At 33.6% G+C, this 15,721-nt stretch overlaps 1 protein-coding gene across 1 annotated transcript; it reads left to right on the plus strand.

Moving 5' to 3' along the window:
- The first annotated feature begins 13,446 nt into the window (after positions 1-13,446).
- On the plus strand, positions 13,447-14,933 carry LOC131605411 (uncharacterized). Its single transcript, XM_058877769.1, has 7 exons — positions 13,447-13,587; positions 13,677-13,823; positions 13,911-13,920; positions 14,025-14,243; positions 14,337-14,430; positions 14,568-14,706; positions 14,790-14,933. Exons 1-7 carry the CDS (start codon positions 13,447-13,449, stop codon positions 14,931-14,933), a joined length of 894 nt encoding a protein of 297 aa, XP_058733752.1.
- Positions 14,934-15,721: the final 788 nt, after the last annotated feature.

The following is a 15,721-nucleotide window of genomic DNA, read 5'->3' on the forward strand; positions in this document are numbered from 1 at the left end:
AATGAACTTCCGAAACACCCCTGCGATGCAATTTCCTGCAACTTCCATGGCAGACCCCTAAATCAACCTTCAAACCAAATCAAAATGCTTCTAAACAACCTAAATACTACTAACAACCTAGCCATATATCATTTATGCAATTAAAACCCTAAATAACATGCATTTGAATAATAGATCTAAAAATTTCAAAACTTACAAAGTGTTAGGATTGAGGGCTTTTGAATGTTGTTTAGCAGTGTGATTGGAGCCTTGATGCAGCTTTGGAATTCTGTTTGCACAAATTTTCGCCTCTGCCACTTTTTGTTTTGATTTAGGGTAAATGATTGGGGGAGGGGGAGTGTTTTGATAAATCTGCAGAAATCGCAGTATTTCGGAAGTGAACTTCCGAAATAATTGTTTCGGAAATGAACTTCCGAAGTAAGTCAATTTTTTTAAAAAAACACGCTTTCGGAAATGAACTTCCGAAGCAGGGATAGTTTTGGTTTTTCGCAGGAGGTGACCACCCATAGGGAGGTGGGTAAAGAAATTTTCTTATATTATATATTGTTAAAATTCGTCTTTCAATATATAAAAATAAAATTTAAAATATTTTAAAAAATGTTCTTATAAGACCTATTTTTGAAAATATGAAGAAAAAAAAAATTTTAAGTTAAAACAAATAGACACTAAATCTTATTTGTGAATTGTGATTCAACTTCAAAAGAATCTATTTGTGTCCCAGTTTGTCTAATATCTTGTGTTATGTATAGATACCAACACCTTTGATTCCAAAACATATTTTGGATAATTGGATACAGTCCAATACACTGAAATGACTTCTCAAATAAATAATTCAGTAGTACTAGTATAAGTTTACGAGGAATCTCTAGGGTCGGTTTGGCCATACGCTATTTCTCATTCCAAACGTGCTCCACGTTTACTCTAATTAATCAGAATCACAAAATGTAAGGGTTCACCTTAAAATATGTTTCCAAATGACCAAATCTCTAATGTTGAGAAAGTAATAATATACGTCCTTTAATCCGTAGTTTATGAGGTCTAAATTTATTTATTTTCTTTATTTATTTATAAACAGGAGACATCTCCTTCAAAGTGGGCATGACAAGAACCGGAAAAAGACGATTAAGTGTTAGGTGTGAACTTATAAAGGAGCCTAGGTGAATCACAGCCTCTTTTTCTCACCCTTTTAGATGATTATCCCCAAAGCTTTAAAAAACATGTATTTTAAAGATTAATTTATGTAAAACTGATAGAATAATTTGAAATTCAAATGTATCAAAATTTTGATGGGATGGATAAAGAACAATAACAATTATTCAAATAATTTCAAGCAACAAAAGTTATAATAGGTGGTTACATAGATACAATTGTTTATATAGTTAAATCAAACCGATTTATGTCTCGAGAAGAGAAAAAATTATTACAAAAAATTATAATATGAGATAAAAGATAGCATTTGATGTTCTTATATTAAAATTTATTTGTAATTCAAGTGTTTCTCAATTTTTTAAACTTTCAATATAAAAATCACACAAATCTAAGGTGTGTAAAATATTTCTCAAATCTTTTTGATAATAACAAAATGCTGACAAATCTCAAAAATATAATTCTATAAATTTCTATCATTTTCATCTCATACAGATCGCTACCTTAGGTATCACACATGCTAACAACAAATGAGATAGGATCATATTTATAATCTGCAAATAATAATGGGATGGGATTAAGATATGACCCATTAGCGAACGAATTCGAGAACAAGTACGAGACCCTTTTTGACTACCGCTGTCACCCAACCTCTGACCCGCCGCGAGTCGGTCAGACTTTGTTGTCTCCACCATTCAGACTCCATCGACCACCGCCAAACCTTGTCGTTGTGCCGCCATATTGTCTCCACCCCTCTAATGGTTCGGCTTTGCTGGCTGTTATCATGCCTCAGCCACCATTTCATAAAAAAAAATAAAAAAAAATTAATGAAAACAATTTTCTTTCTCTCTTTTCTCACTTTAGATTTTAAGGAGCATTACAATAATTCTCCTCATTGACTTCAAATTTATGATGATATCAATTTAACTATCAACCGACTTGCTACTATCTCCAAAGCTTGAATCACTCTTCAACAAATTTGATTAAGTTCAAACCATGATACACAATCTCTAATCTTCAATTTCACTATGATTATCTTCAACCCTAAATTGACTTGAGCGTTTGAGTGATAAACATGCAGGTAGCCCCCCGCCTGAACCGTTGTAACAAATATTAGCAACACCAATTCAAGATCGACGTCGATTAACAACACTTATTCAAGATCAACGCCTCTAGTTCAAGAAACATTGTGATTGCAACCTCCAATCCACGGAGTCGCATCATTGAATCCCATCAGAAAGCTTTGATCCGTCGTAGTTTCTGTAATCCTCTGCATTTCTAGTTCCTAAACAGAACAACATTGAACCAGTATATATCCAGGTGCATTCTCTTATTATCTTACTCTCCCTCCCTCTCCCTTCTCTCTATCTATCTCTATCGATTATTTAGAATTGTATGCTCGCGTTTGCTGTTAAGATTAATCATTTTATCTAGAATTGTATGCTTTATAGGTTTATTGCATTCATAGTCTTAATTTGTAAAAGATTTGGTTTGATTAAAATTGTATTTCTAAATAATCGATTTATCGATTAATTTGTAAAGAAATGATATTAGCTTTGCTTCTAATTTATTTAATTGTGAAGTGAATCAACACCTTGTTTGAAGCTTTAAATTTTATTCAATACATTGTCTATATCTCTATTCCACGTATTTTGTGTTTGTGTAATACGACAATTGTCTTCTAATAGATCAAAACCATTTCAAAATAATTATTGACCATATTCGTTTTCGTTTGCGAAATCTAATTTTAAAAATTGAAAAGAAAGGAATTTTTAATTTTCTATTCAACCCCCTCTCTAGACAAATTAATCTATATTCAAACCAATAACTCCCAAGTTATAGCTCTCCCAAACAACGTAAACACATAATCTGATAGGGATTTTTTACTGCCTACATTACTTGCATAGTTTGAACCAAAAAAAGCCTCCAAAGTATATTCCTCTTGAATTTACTTATTGTACTTTAAAGCATTTTTAGAGTACTTTTCAAATACCTTAACACCTACTTCAAAGCTTCCTCATGAACTTGGCCATGATGAAGGCGTGTGGTGAATCAATCAACGATTTTCAACAGATTAAGAAAGTGTTAAGATCTTTGACTTGAAATTTTGATTATATTGTAGTGTCAATTGAAGAGTCCAAGAATCTAGCTGAGATAAAGTCGGAAGAACTTCAAGCTTCACTGGAGGCTCATAAGATGAGGTTGAAGTAAAGGAACTCATAAATGGAGAAGGTGGCTGAACAGGAACTACAAGCAAGATTCACCAAGAAATTTGGAAAAGAGAAGCCAAAGCAGGGAAATAATCTTGCTAATGATGAGAAGTCAAGCAAAAATTCAAAGAATCACACTGAATCATCCAAGAAAGGTATGAGCAACAAGTATTCTAGAAAGAAAGTTGACATGAAGGAGGTGCAATGCTATAATTGTCAAGGATTTGGCCATTATGCTCGAGACTGCCGAAGAAATAAGGAAGCACGAGCAAAAGATAGAGATGAAACGTAGTATGCACATGGTGGAGATAATGATTCTAATGATGTGTTACATATGGCCAACACTCATTCAAACACTGAGCGAACCAACCTGTGATACCTGGATTCATGATGTAGCAACCATGTGACTGGTAATAAAAAATGGTTCGCCAAGTTAGATGAATCAGTTAAAAAGGTTCTAAAGTTTGCTTATGGCAGGCACATCACATCATGTGGAAAAGGAGACATATCTGTGGTGAGAAAGGATGGTCAAAAAGCTAACATCACTAATGTATTGTATGTTCCTATGATGAAAAGTAATTTGATAAGCATAAGTCAATTACATGCAAAAGGGTATAACACGAAGTTGGAAAATTATCAAATAAAGGTTCATAATGGTAAGGGAAGGTTGATTCTGAAAGCACCATTAGAAGACAACAAGACCTTTAAAGTAGAGATCAAAACGGTTGATCATCAATGTCTTGCTTCAACTATAAAAGAAGACAAAAATTGGCTATGGCACCACATGTATGGACATCTAAACTTCAAAAGTTTAGGAATACTCAACCAGAAGAAGATGGTGTATGGCTTACCTTAGGTAAAGGAACCAAGTCAGGCGTGTGAGGAATGCTGCAAAGCACAGAAAGCTAGAAAAGCATTCAAGCATGACTTTCCCATAAAGTTGAAAGAAAAGCTAGAGCTTGTTCATTCTGACATATGTGGACCTTTTATAGTTAGGTTGAATGGAGGTAAATGTTGCTTTCTAACTTTCATCGATGAATTCACCAGATATATTTGTATTTATCTGATTGAAAGGAAAAGTGAGGTATTCACAAAGTTTAAGAAGTTTAAATTGCATGTTGAGAAACAAAGTGGATGCAAGCTAAAGAAACTGAGAACTGATGGTGGTAGTGATTACACCTCTAGAGAATTTTCTAAGTTCTGCAATGAGGAAGGTATAAAGTATTAGGTCATTGCACCCAATACTCCTCAACATTATGGTATAATTGTGAGGAAGAATCGAAGTATATTGGGCATGGCCAGAAGTATGTTGAAAGCTAAAGAAATGCCTAAGAGATTTTAGGGAGAAACAGTTTTGACATCAGCTTACATACTAAATAGATGGCCAAACTGAAGTTTTACTCGATCACTTTGAAGCATTTCAACAAGATAGAAATAAATTATATATGTTGTTGCACTCCAAATCAAACTATCCTCATGTTGTGGGGGCGCAATTCCTAGATACGACCTCCAAATAAACTAGCAAGTATAATTAATGGAATAAATTTGTTAGTGTAATGAAATAGAGCTAAAACAAAATATATTCTCAAAAGAATTGATAAATAGAAACCTGATCTGGCTGCATGTGATCAATTCTAAACCAATATCCTTGGAGATGGTGGTGGGGGTTATTTTGGAAGTTCATGTTGTGGATAGACCATCTAAAGGGAATAAAAATATATAAATTATTTAAAAGGAATTGAAAAAATTAAATAATGAATTTAAATTATAATTTACCTCGCAGCACAAGGATATGTTGGAGGGAGCACATATATAGGAGAAATAATAGGCATGCGTTTGAATGCCCAAACTTGAAGAAGGAAAAGACATCCTGATATTTCTTTTACTTTGTACTCTGCAGCTTTGCACATCTCCCTGTACAAGTTTGTCAAAACAGCATAACCCCAATTCTATGTACCACACTGATTAAAATCCAAAATGAATTGTGTCAATTTTGGGTGGACGTGGCTACGAGTTTTGTCAGAGAACATACTTGCCCAATGAGGATCATTATATAAATTCGAGTATATCTCATTTTATACTCTTCTGTTGAAGCGTTTGTTGGTATATTTGCTTCATTTGTGTAAATTTCTCTAATCCATGTCAATCTTACTTGGTAACCTTTTAAACAATTTCTCGGTGGCTCTATCCCTATGATGGAATGCCATACATCAGGACCTAGCTAGGTAGGACCATTTAAATTCCTACCATCAATAGGAAGGCCCATTAACATGTTAACATCCTCCAACGTGACGGTGCATTCATCAGTTGGAAGATGAAAAGTGTGAGTTTCTGGCCTCCATCGTTCTAATAATGCTAAAATTAATCGGTTGTCAGTTTGTATTTGGGGTATTATAGATACGGGGTAAAAACCTGACGTAACTATATACGGGAGGATTGCAAGATATGGCTCCACCATTTTGTGACTTCTACATTTAAATGCACTTATATATTCATCATCAAGTTGTAATAAAAAATAGTAATATTAAAAAAAATATAAACTAAAAAACTTACACGATCAATATCCTCTCTTGTATAATGAAAATTAATATTACAGAATAATATTTAATAAATAAACATAAACTAAAAAACTTACATGATCAATATTTTCTCTTGTTCCCTTGTGAGAAGAACTAACCCAAAGCAAGTCTTCCATATTTTGAGAGTGAATAGTTTTAGAGGTTAAGAAGAGAGTTTGAGTATGAGAAATGAGGAGAGTTTGAGTGTGAGAAATGAGGAGAGTTTGAGTGGTATTTATAGGAAAAATATTGGGTGGGATAGTAAATGAGATAGGTGGGTGAAAAGTAAATTGTAATTATTGAATTGGGTGGAACAATAAGTGATAGGTGGGTAGAAAATAAATTGTAATTAGTTGATTTGGGTGGAATAACAATGGCTGGCAAAATTCTCCTTCAGTACATGTGTATTGCATCAGGCACATCGCACAAAAATTTATGCGAGCGATCAAGGACAAAGACCTTCGCAAAAAGTTATAAATATGGGTAAATTATTCTCTATTTTTTAGCGTTATGCTCTTCAACTTCTAAACTCATACACAGGGTATGCGCTGAATGATTCTACATACGCTTACTATCGGAAGGAAATCCGACAAACAAACATGAAAGCTTTCAACTGGATAGAGAATCTTCCAAAAGAAAAGTGGTCGCGAGCTTATGATGGAGGAAAACTATGGGGTCACATGACAACCAATCTTGTTGAATCGTTGAACTCGATGATGAAGGAAACCAGGAGCTTCCCTATTACAACACTAGTAAAATCAACATACTTCAGGATGGGCTCATTGTTTGGGCAGCGAGGTCATGACTCGACAAAGATGTTGTCATCGGGGAAGGATTTTACAGATAACTGCATGAAAGGGATTGCAAAAGAAGTAGAAAAATCCCACAGTTATAATGTCCTGAGTTTTGATTGTGAAAGAAACTATTTCATCGTCCAAGAGACACTTAATAATAACTATTATCAGCCTGTTTACGGTGATTTCCGGTAAACAACCGCTAGTCCTCCAAACTATAAATATACTTTGGTTACTCGCAGGATCGACTAGATTGATCCTAGGACATAGTCAAATAGTTGTCTTTTGAGATAATTTGGTTCATGTTTGTTGGTCTTTTGCGTCGAAACTCGGTTATATTATGAACATGTAAGTAACTTGCGAATAAACTAACATAGAATGTACACAACTGAAAACATAAACTGGTTATAAATGTAAGAAAAAAGACTTCGACAAAATGATAAAGGAATGTAACTTTCAGAAATGTAAAGTACAGGAATGTAAAGTGCAATAATTGTAAAGTGCAGAAATGTAAAGATTAATCGAAGAACATAAATAAACTTAAACTACAAGAAAGACTAGGCGAAAAAGTAAAGGAAATTTAAAGATGCTTTAATTCTGTAAATAGAAATACAAACATATTAAATATGTGGTGTCATACGTACATTTCTCAGCGAACTCTTTCTCTTAACACTTGATACTTGAGTGATTTGTGAGTGATTTGTACAAAATGAACACATTGGATCCTGATACTAAGACCCTTATTTATACTAATTCGACCCTAACGGTCCTACACTAACGAAATGCCACATTGCTCACATGCATACGCTTCGAATCCATGGGGCGCCATCTGTCCTTGTTCAGTTATACAGAATGCTTCGAAATTCAAATCCTCCCGCCTAAATTATCTTTCGATACGTGGAAACGTGATCTTTAACGAGAATGCCACGAAATACGCTAAGCTTCAGTACTATTTGTATTTCGAGAAACGCTTAAGTCTCAAAGACAATCTATCTCGATTCAACTTCGATTTCAATCATCTTCATCTTAAATAACATCCTCGGACATGGCCATCAGAAGCCATTTTTCTTCGAACTCCAACTCTTCCAGAAACATTTTCTTCAATCGAAATCTCCAGCTAACACAGACACTTGGTTATTTTAACGTCGACCTCCAAAAAGAAACATGTGACTGTGGGCAATTTCAAACTTTTCATGTGCCTTGCTCGCATGCTATTGCAGCTTGTTCTCACATCTGACTCAATTATACTATGTTTATCCCTCCCGTATATAGAGTTCGAAATGTCTTCAAAGTATACAATTAGAGCTTCACCGGTGTTCCCAAAGAAGATAGATGGCCTCAATATCAAGGCGATACTCTTTTACATAATGAAAAAATGCGACGAAACAGAAAAGGTCGCCCGAACAGCACTCGCATTAGGAGTGAAATGGACAACGTTGAGAAGAAAAAAATGATGTCGAATCTGTCAACAAATCCATATGCACAAAAAATGTCCGCATCGGCCAAATGCTGCAGGCCTTTCTAACTAGTTACGATTTATTTCCTGCTTTAAATATTAAGTTGTATTAATATTATTTAGTATTATTATGTTTAATTATATTTGTTTTTATTTTAGTATTTTGTTATTTATTATTTATATTAAAATTTAAAATTTTTTATTATTTTTTATTATTTAAAAATAATTAAAATATATTTTAAATTAATTAAATTATTTATTAAATTTATAACTTTTAAATATATTAAACAAAAATCATTTAAAAAACAAAACAAAAAAAAAAAGGCTTCTGCCGTACCAATTGACGGAAAGATCCATGGTGAAAGAGTTGGTGGGCTATGTCGTCGGCTCAAATGGCGACATGATGCAGAAGTGTGACATTGTACTATATAATGTGGGGGCAACATATTAATTTCTTGTTCATGTCAGTGTAAGATATTGGAAATTTCCTATGTCACAATTAGGGCTGGACAACGGGCCGGGTTAGGCGGTTTCGGGCCCAAAAGCCTCACCCAACCGAACCCGCGGTTGAATAATATAAACCCAATTCCGCCCATTTTTTAATCAGTTTAGTCAGGTTGGGTTATGACGGGTCGCGGGTTAATACAAACGGTTTAATCGGTTTAACATAAATCAAAATTTAACACACATTCAACATAAATCAAAATTTAACATACATTCAACGTAAACATAAATTCAAATTATAACTTAATAATATTATCAACTACTATCAATGGCATTCAAATAGGAATAACTTCAACAATGCAACCAACTACCAACATGAATGGTGCTCCATATCCAAATTTACCAGTCTGCATTGCAAAAGAATAAATATCAGATCAAAGACAATATAATAGATTAATCTCATCATACATTAATTAATCTCATCATAAGAATTCAGCTTTATAAGTTAAAAATGCTTGAATCATTTATCAGTATAGTGATAGTTGTTCCACTGTAAACAAAAAATGAGCTTAAATTAAAATGATTGTCATGTAATTATGCAGTATAAAATTAATGTTGTTTCATTATAAGCATAAAATCATATAAAATTAAAGTCTTCTCCTTTCCTTTTAGCCATGCTTATTATTGATAATGCTTGCAATTAATGAAGACAACGGGCATGAATCATTAGTTCAAGGAAACACGTTTGTACATTCCTATGAATACATGAAAGTCATGCCGAAAAGAAACATGCGACTTAGAGTTGTTGAATTCTTGTTGAGGTTGTAAAAATCATGCCAAGAGTTTTCTCCAATCAAGCACCATCAATACACATCAATAAGAAAAGTAACATCTATTATCACACTAAAAAGCATGTCAATAAGAACTTTATGAGAAACCATCACAGTATTACATTATTTCTGCAACAGATAACAAATTAAAGAGGAAACAAAGGAAGTAATTATCATTAATTAATACTACAAGAAAATAGGGTAAAAACTTACTGGTGACCTCATATCAATAAGCTCCCTGTGATTATCACTACTACCAGAAACCAATGTATTTAGATCCATGCTCACTAATTCACTAGCAACAGCTTTGTATGCAGTTAGCAACTCCAGTGACTTTCTGTTAACATCAAACAACACTTATAAAATAAGTAATTTCATATTACAGTTAGTGATGCTAGACCAGAAAAAAATGTCACCCACCACTACTCAATCAACATGTATTGCAAGGATTAAACATATAATTATTAATAAATAAGTTAAATGGATATGAAGAAGAAAAATTAAATGGGACATATAATTATTTCGGCTGGGTGAGAAAAAAAACAAAAATTACTTATCAAGTTCAGATTATAGACATGGTGCCATTCTGTTACATAAATTCAGTCATGTTAATGGAAAAATGAAATTAACTACTCTTGATTTCAAGAAAACATCATATTATCTAGTTTGAATCACCTGTAATGTCACTGGTAAAGTAAAATTGAAGCAAAATACGATGGATTCTTTTGCGTAATAGCCCAACTAGCTTCTTCAAAATCCACGCGACAAAATAATTATTCTTTACTAGGCCATTGAGTAGTAATATTTAAGTCATGTATGACTTCAAAAAAATCAAAAAACATAGTTGATCTGAAAAATTGGATAAAAACATTAAGATCAGTGTTATAGCATAATACTTGAGCAATATAGAGCATAATAGAATACCTGAATTTTCAAGCACAACCAAAAGGTTGTGGCTGAGAATGTGATGACGAAACACCTGAATTTCCGGATCCTCCTCTTGCTCTTGCAGACATTTCTTGAAACTCTAAAATAATGACAACCAATTTTTTAGTAAGACACCTGAATTAACATCTTATTTCTCTAATAAAAGTTAAAATTTTTACCTGTTACAATATCTTCTAAAAGCTCAAAATCTTCCATGAGGTTCATGTCTTTGAAATATGTAAAAGAAGGCCTTAACCAATTCTGGGTGCAAATTAATGCCTCTGCCATTTCAGCTGTTAGAGAGGTCCTGTAGGTTTCTATGACTCTTCCTCCTGTGCTGAAAGCACTTTCAGAAGCAACGGTAGACACCGGTGTGGCTAAAATATCTTTATCCATTGTAGATAAAACAGGATATTGAGCTGAATTGTGTTTCCACCATACAAGAATGTCAAAATTAGGATCCTTTTTGACACACTTAGTAGAATTATAAACCTCAAGCTCATTTTCTTGATCAATCGAGTCTTGTTCCTCTAAATGTTGCTCAAAAGCTTCAGATCTAGCCATAACTGAAGAACATACAGCAGTAGCATTTGTTTCAGAATTGGATGCTTGTCCACCACTACCAAGAGGCTGTCCAGAATTGAGTTTTTGGTCATAAGCTTGCTTATACCAATCATACAACTTTTGTAAACTCTCTTTTATAGCTTTGAGCAAGTCACTACCAAGCTTGGATCCAACTCCATACATATCCTTAAAAGTCCACTCAATAAATCTCAACTTGTATCTTGGATCAAGAATAATACCAAAATATATCATTTTGTTCATCTTATCAGCACTCCCCCAATACTTATTATACTTTTCCATCATATCCCCACCCACACTTGCAAAAATATAATTTAAGTTCATAGTAGCTTGCTGCAACTCACAATAAATGGAAGACACTTGGTGAAAACAAGTATGCAAACTCACATTTTGAGAGGTGGAAAAAATCTTAGTTGCGTCATAGAATAACTTTAGAAAATCGGAAAAAGCCCTAGCAATGTCCCAATCATCACTACTAGGGGGTTACCTTTTCCAAAGAACTCCCTGTAGCTCGAGTCTTCATCCTCAAGTTTTTCAAATGCGAATTGAAACTTCTCTGCAGCCTCTAGCATTAAATATGTCACATTCCAACGAGTTGAAACATTGAGACAAACCAATTTTTTACAAGTTATTTCAGCAAATTCAATGCATTCTTTAAACTTGGCTCCCCTTTGAGGTGATGACTTGACAAATCTAACAGCATCCCTAACACTAGTTACAGCTAAATGTTTATCTTTCAACCCCTCATTTACCACCAAGTTCAAAATATGAGCAGAACACCTCATATGAAAACATTCTCCATCTCCCATCAACCCACTCATATTTGCTATTTTTTCTTCAGATATGTCACAGCCACATCATTTGCAGTGGCATTATCAACATTTATGGTTGACACATTCCTAATCCCCCAATCCTTTAACACTTCTTCAATCTTCCTACCTACAGTGCCACATGTGTGGTCTGGCATTACGGCAAAGCTTATAATTCTTTTTCGGTACTTCCATTCGTTATCCACAAAGTGTGCCGTAAGGGTCAAGTAGTTGAGATTTTGTAGAGAACTCCAGCAATCAGTAGTAAGTGCTACCCTATTGCAGTCAGACTTAAAAAAGGCCTTTAATTTTTCTTTTTCATCCAACTGTAGCTGAAAACAGTCCCTAGCTACTGTACGCCTAGATGGGATGGAAAACTGGGGCTGCATTACTTTAGAATAAAATTTAAACCCTTCACGTTCCACTGCACTAAATGGCTGCTCATCTAGCACTACAAAAATTGACAAAGCACTCCTACAAGCTTTCTTGTCAAATCTAGAGCTAACTTGAGCCAGGTCACCATCTATAGTTGGGTATGTTAGAATAGTTTGTGTGGGGTCAGTTGACACAGCAAGGGGCATCTTAGGACATTTTTTAATATGATGGTTCAAGTTGGTGGTGCCGTGAGTCCTAGGGTCACACAAGTATTTTTTGTGGCAGTGTTTGTAAGCTGCAGTGGGAGCATCACAAACAAAAACTACGTGTAACAAAAAAATACTACTGAACAAAAATGTCAAAGTTGAACAGCAGTGGCATTGTAGAACAAATTTCTAACACACAAACAAAAACAAATAACAACAATTTATTTTCTCAATTCTCACAAAAGTTTAATTTATATTTTTTTTAATAAGCAAAGTTTTAAAATGACTTGTACTTATTATGTCAAAAGAGACATTCACTTGTTACTTTCTTTTCTTTGTTGACTCAGCCACTAGTTTACTTTTAGCTTTGAATTATTTAGACAACATCTATTATAATATATAAAAAGTAAAGTACCTGATAATTACACTTTAAGCCCTCTGATTAAATAACTAAAACCGTTCAAATTCCATGGCTAAATACATCTTTTTGATAAATAAAGCCACCATATTCATTTGACATTAAATTCTATCTATTGTGTCACTTTTTGATTGGTTGATTTCATTTTTATTTATTTGGTTTTTTCTTTTTTTAATCTATTTTATATAATTATATAATATTATTTTATATTATAGGTGCAATAATGTCAACAGCTGCATTGATAATATAATTGGGTTTAAATATATAAGCCAACCCATAATTACTCCCATACACATTAAAACCCTGGCCACGTGAATGAAAGAAAAAAAGCCACAAATTCTGGCTTGGAAAACACAGAACTCCATTACTTCAATTACTGCAACCTTTCGTTGTTCAATAAACCTTTTGTGTTCCATAGGCTGCATAAAACATGAACAAATGCATAACCATGTCAATTCTGCTGCATCTCAATACCCTGCGATTTTCGCTCCTCTTCCATCTCAAGACAAATCCTTCGTCTCCATCACCTCCGCCGCGATTTTCACTCCTCATTCATCTCAAGACACTACCTTCGTCTCCATCACCTCCGTCTCTAACTTCTGTTAAACACTGTTTACATTCATCTCCATTTGATTCATCTTTGATGATTAACTGATATCTCTACTCTTCTTGCAGTGTTTGTGGGTGAAACATGTCTCGCCCAATTAAGCCATTGAAAGAGATCAATGATTCCAAAGATTTAAGGAAGATCGCGGTTAGATGCAAACATCTATGGACTGTCACAAGTTCTTCAAACAAAGAACACATGGAGATGGTTTTGGTTGATTCTAAGGTACTGTAGCAAGATATGGTTCCCACTGATTACTTATAATATGCTTTGTGTTGATTAACCACTAATGGTGAAATGTTTATTTCTTGCAGCGTGATATGATTCAGGCTGTTGTCCCTGCTTATTTGCTTTCGAAATTCAAATCTGAAATTGAAACAGGAAACTCTTATATCATGCAAAATTTTAAAGTTGGGAAGAATGATTTTGCTTTTAAGTCGACAAATCATACATACAAATTGGTTTTTGTGGGTCAACTTCTGTTAAGAAAGCAGAATTTGCTGACATCCCTCATAACTACCTTAACATTATTGGTTTGAATTCCATAGTTAAAGGAAGGTTTCAATCAAATGTTTTGGTTGGTAAGTTCCCTACACCCTAATTTAATGTGTTATAATTTTTTGGGTTGAATAACTTTGACCAATCCATTTTTTATTTGTTAGATTTGATTGGAGGAATCACTGATATCACTCAAACCCAAGTTTACGGTGACAACAGCAAGAACAGAATAGTTTTTTCAATTGTAGATGCCAGCAAAACAGTTGTACAATGTACTCTTTGGGGGCAACTTGCAGTTCAGCTATATGAGTATTATAAGAATAATAAGCAAGCCTCTGATATTGTCATTGTGATAATAAATGCAAGGGTTAAAGAGGCTCAAGGTAATTATGCATGATACAATATGTTACATGTAACTGCATATTTTCATTTATATCCAACAGTTGTAACTGTTTCTTCAATTTCTTGTGATTCAGGAGGATTTCCAGTTAGTGTTTCCAACACATGGAATGGAACGAAATTGTTGATTAATGACCTTGCTATTGAGGAAGTCAAGAATCTAAAAGAAAGGTATTAAAGCATGTGTTTGTTTCTTTATTATATGGTTTGGAATGCTTATTGATCTTCTTCTTAACTGTCTTGCATAATGATTGATTTAACTTGATGTTGATTTGAATTGAATTAAATATTGTGTTTACATTTTTCAGACTTGGTGTTGATCTGCCTTTGTTATCATCTTCAAGTGTACAAGTTGAGGCAACGCAAAACTCATTTTATTCTGACTATGACAAATTTGTTTGGAAGGCTGAAATAATGAGTCTCTCTGAAATAACAAATCTGCAACATGTAAGAAAGATTGACTGTTTCCTTATATTGTTATCATTCTTAAAGCCTCATATAACTGTAATTTATATTGGCCAACTTTGTAGGAAACAACCTGTGTTACCGTTGCTACCCTCGATAAGTTTGATGCTGGGCAGATGGGATGGTACTATGATAGTTGCCTTATGATCAAGACATTTGGTTTATATAATTTGTTGGATGATGTTTTGTTTTGTTGTTCTGGTACTTAGTTTATCATGATTGTGGAATCTGAGGTTTTATAAAGATAGAGTTTTTCTGAATTTCAGTTGCCCCATTTAGTTATGATATATACAAGGTTTTCATGGATTTGAGTTTATCATGATGTGCATTGTTTCAAATATACTTCTGTTTGAAATGTTTCTAATGAATTTGAAATTGAATTGCTTAAATGATATACCCTTTCTGTCATATATTATTGAAGATTCCAATCGATCGAATTCCGAAAAACATAAAGTTTTATCTTTAACACTGTCATGTTGTATTGATATGCATTTGTATATGTTTTATAATTTATAGTTGATGGCATGGTTTATATTCTAAGTAAAAAACAAACACTCTAATTAAAAAACACACTATCTAAATAAGCCTAACTATCCCCATATTAAAAAGCAGATATGTGAATAACAGTTATGAAAAACTCTGTAGAAGTTTAGGTTCTGCCCTTACAAATTGATTGTAACAGGTTTTGGAAAACTATAAGTGTCATCATTACATAGATATTGGCTGACCCTTGGGATTGTTTGTGACAGATTAGGTTTCTAAATTCAAAATTGTGAGTTCATTCTTGACAAGCCAATGTAACTTAAACCATTAATCAAATTATGAAGTTGTGTTAACAATATATTTAGAAGATCAAGTAAATTTACAGTCTGATCCAATCAATAGATCCAGTGCAAACAAAATAAGTAACCTTATCTTGAATACTGTCATGGTTTAAGTTATAAACAAGCCCACATAAGTAAAGGCATCAACCAAAAATGGACAGACAATGTGTACA

This window comes from Vicia villosa, linkage group LG5 (assembly GCF_029867415.1).
Source record: "Vicia villosa cultivar HV-30 ecotype Madison, WI linkage group LG5, Vvil1.0, whole genome shotgun sequence".
Classification (NCBI taxonomy): Eukaryota; Viridiplantae; Streptophyta; class Magnoliopsida; order Fabales; family Fabaceae; genus Vicia; species Vicia villosa.

Bases quoted from the DNA above. Each gene is read 5' to 3' on its own strand.
- LOC131605411 (XM_058877769.1), top strand. From the start codon at position 13,447: ATGTCTCGCCCAATTAAGCCATTGAAAGAGATCAATGATTCCAAAGAT. The intron at 14,431-14,567 runs GTATTAAAGCAT...TACATTTTTCAG, and splicing joins GTCAAGAATCTAAAAGAAAG to ACTTGGTGTTGATCTGCCTT. The intron at 14,707-14,789 runs GTAAGAAAGATT...CCAACTTTGTAG, and splicing joins AAATAACAAATCTGCAACAT to GAAACAACCTGTGTTACCGT.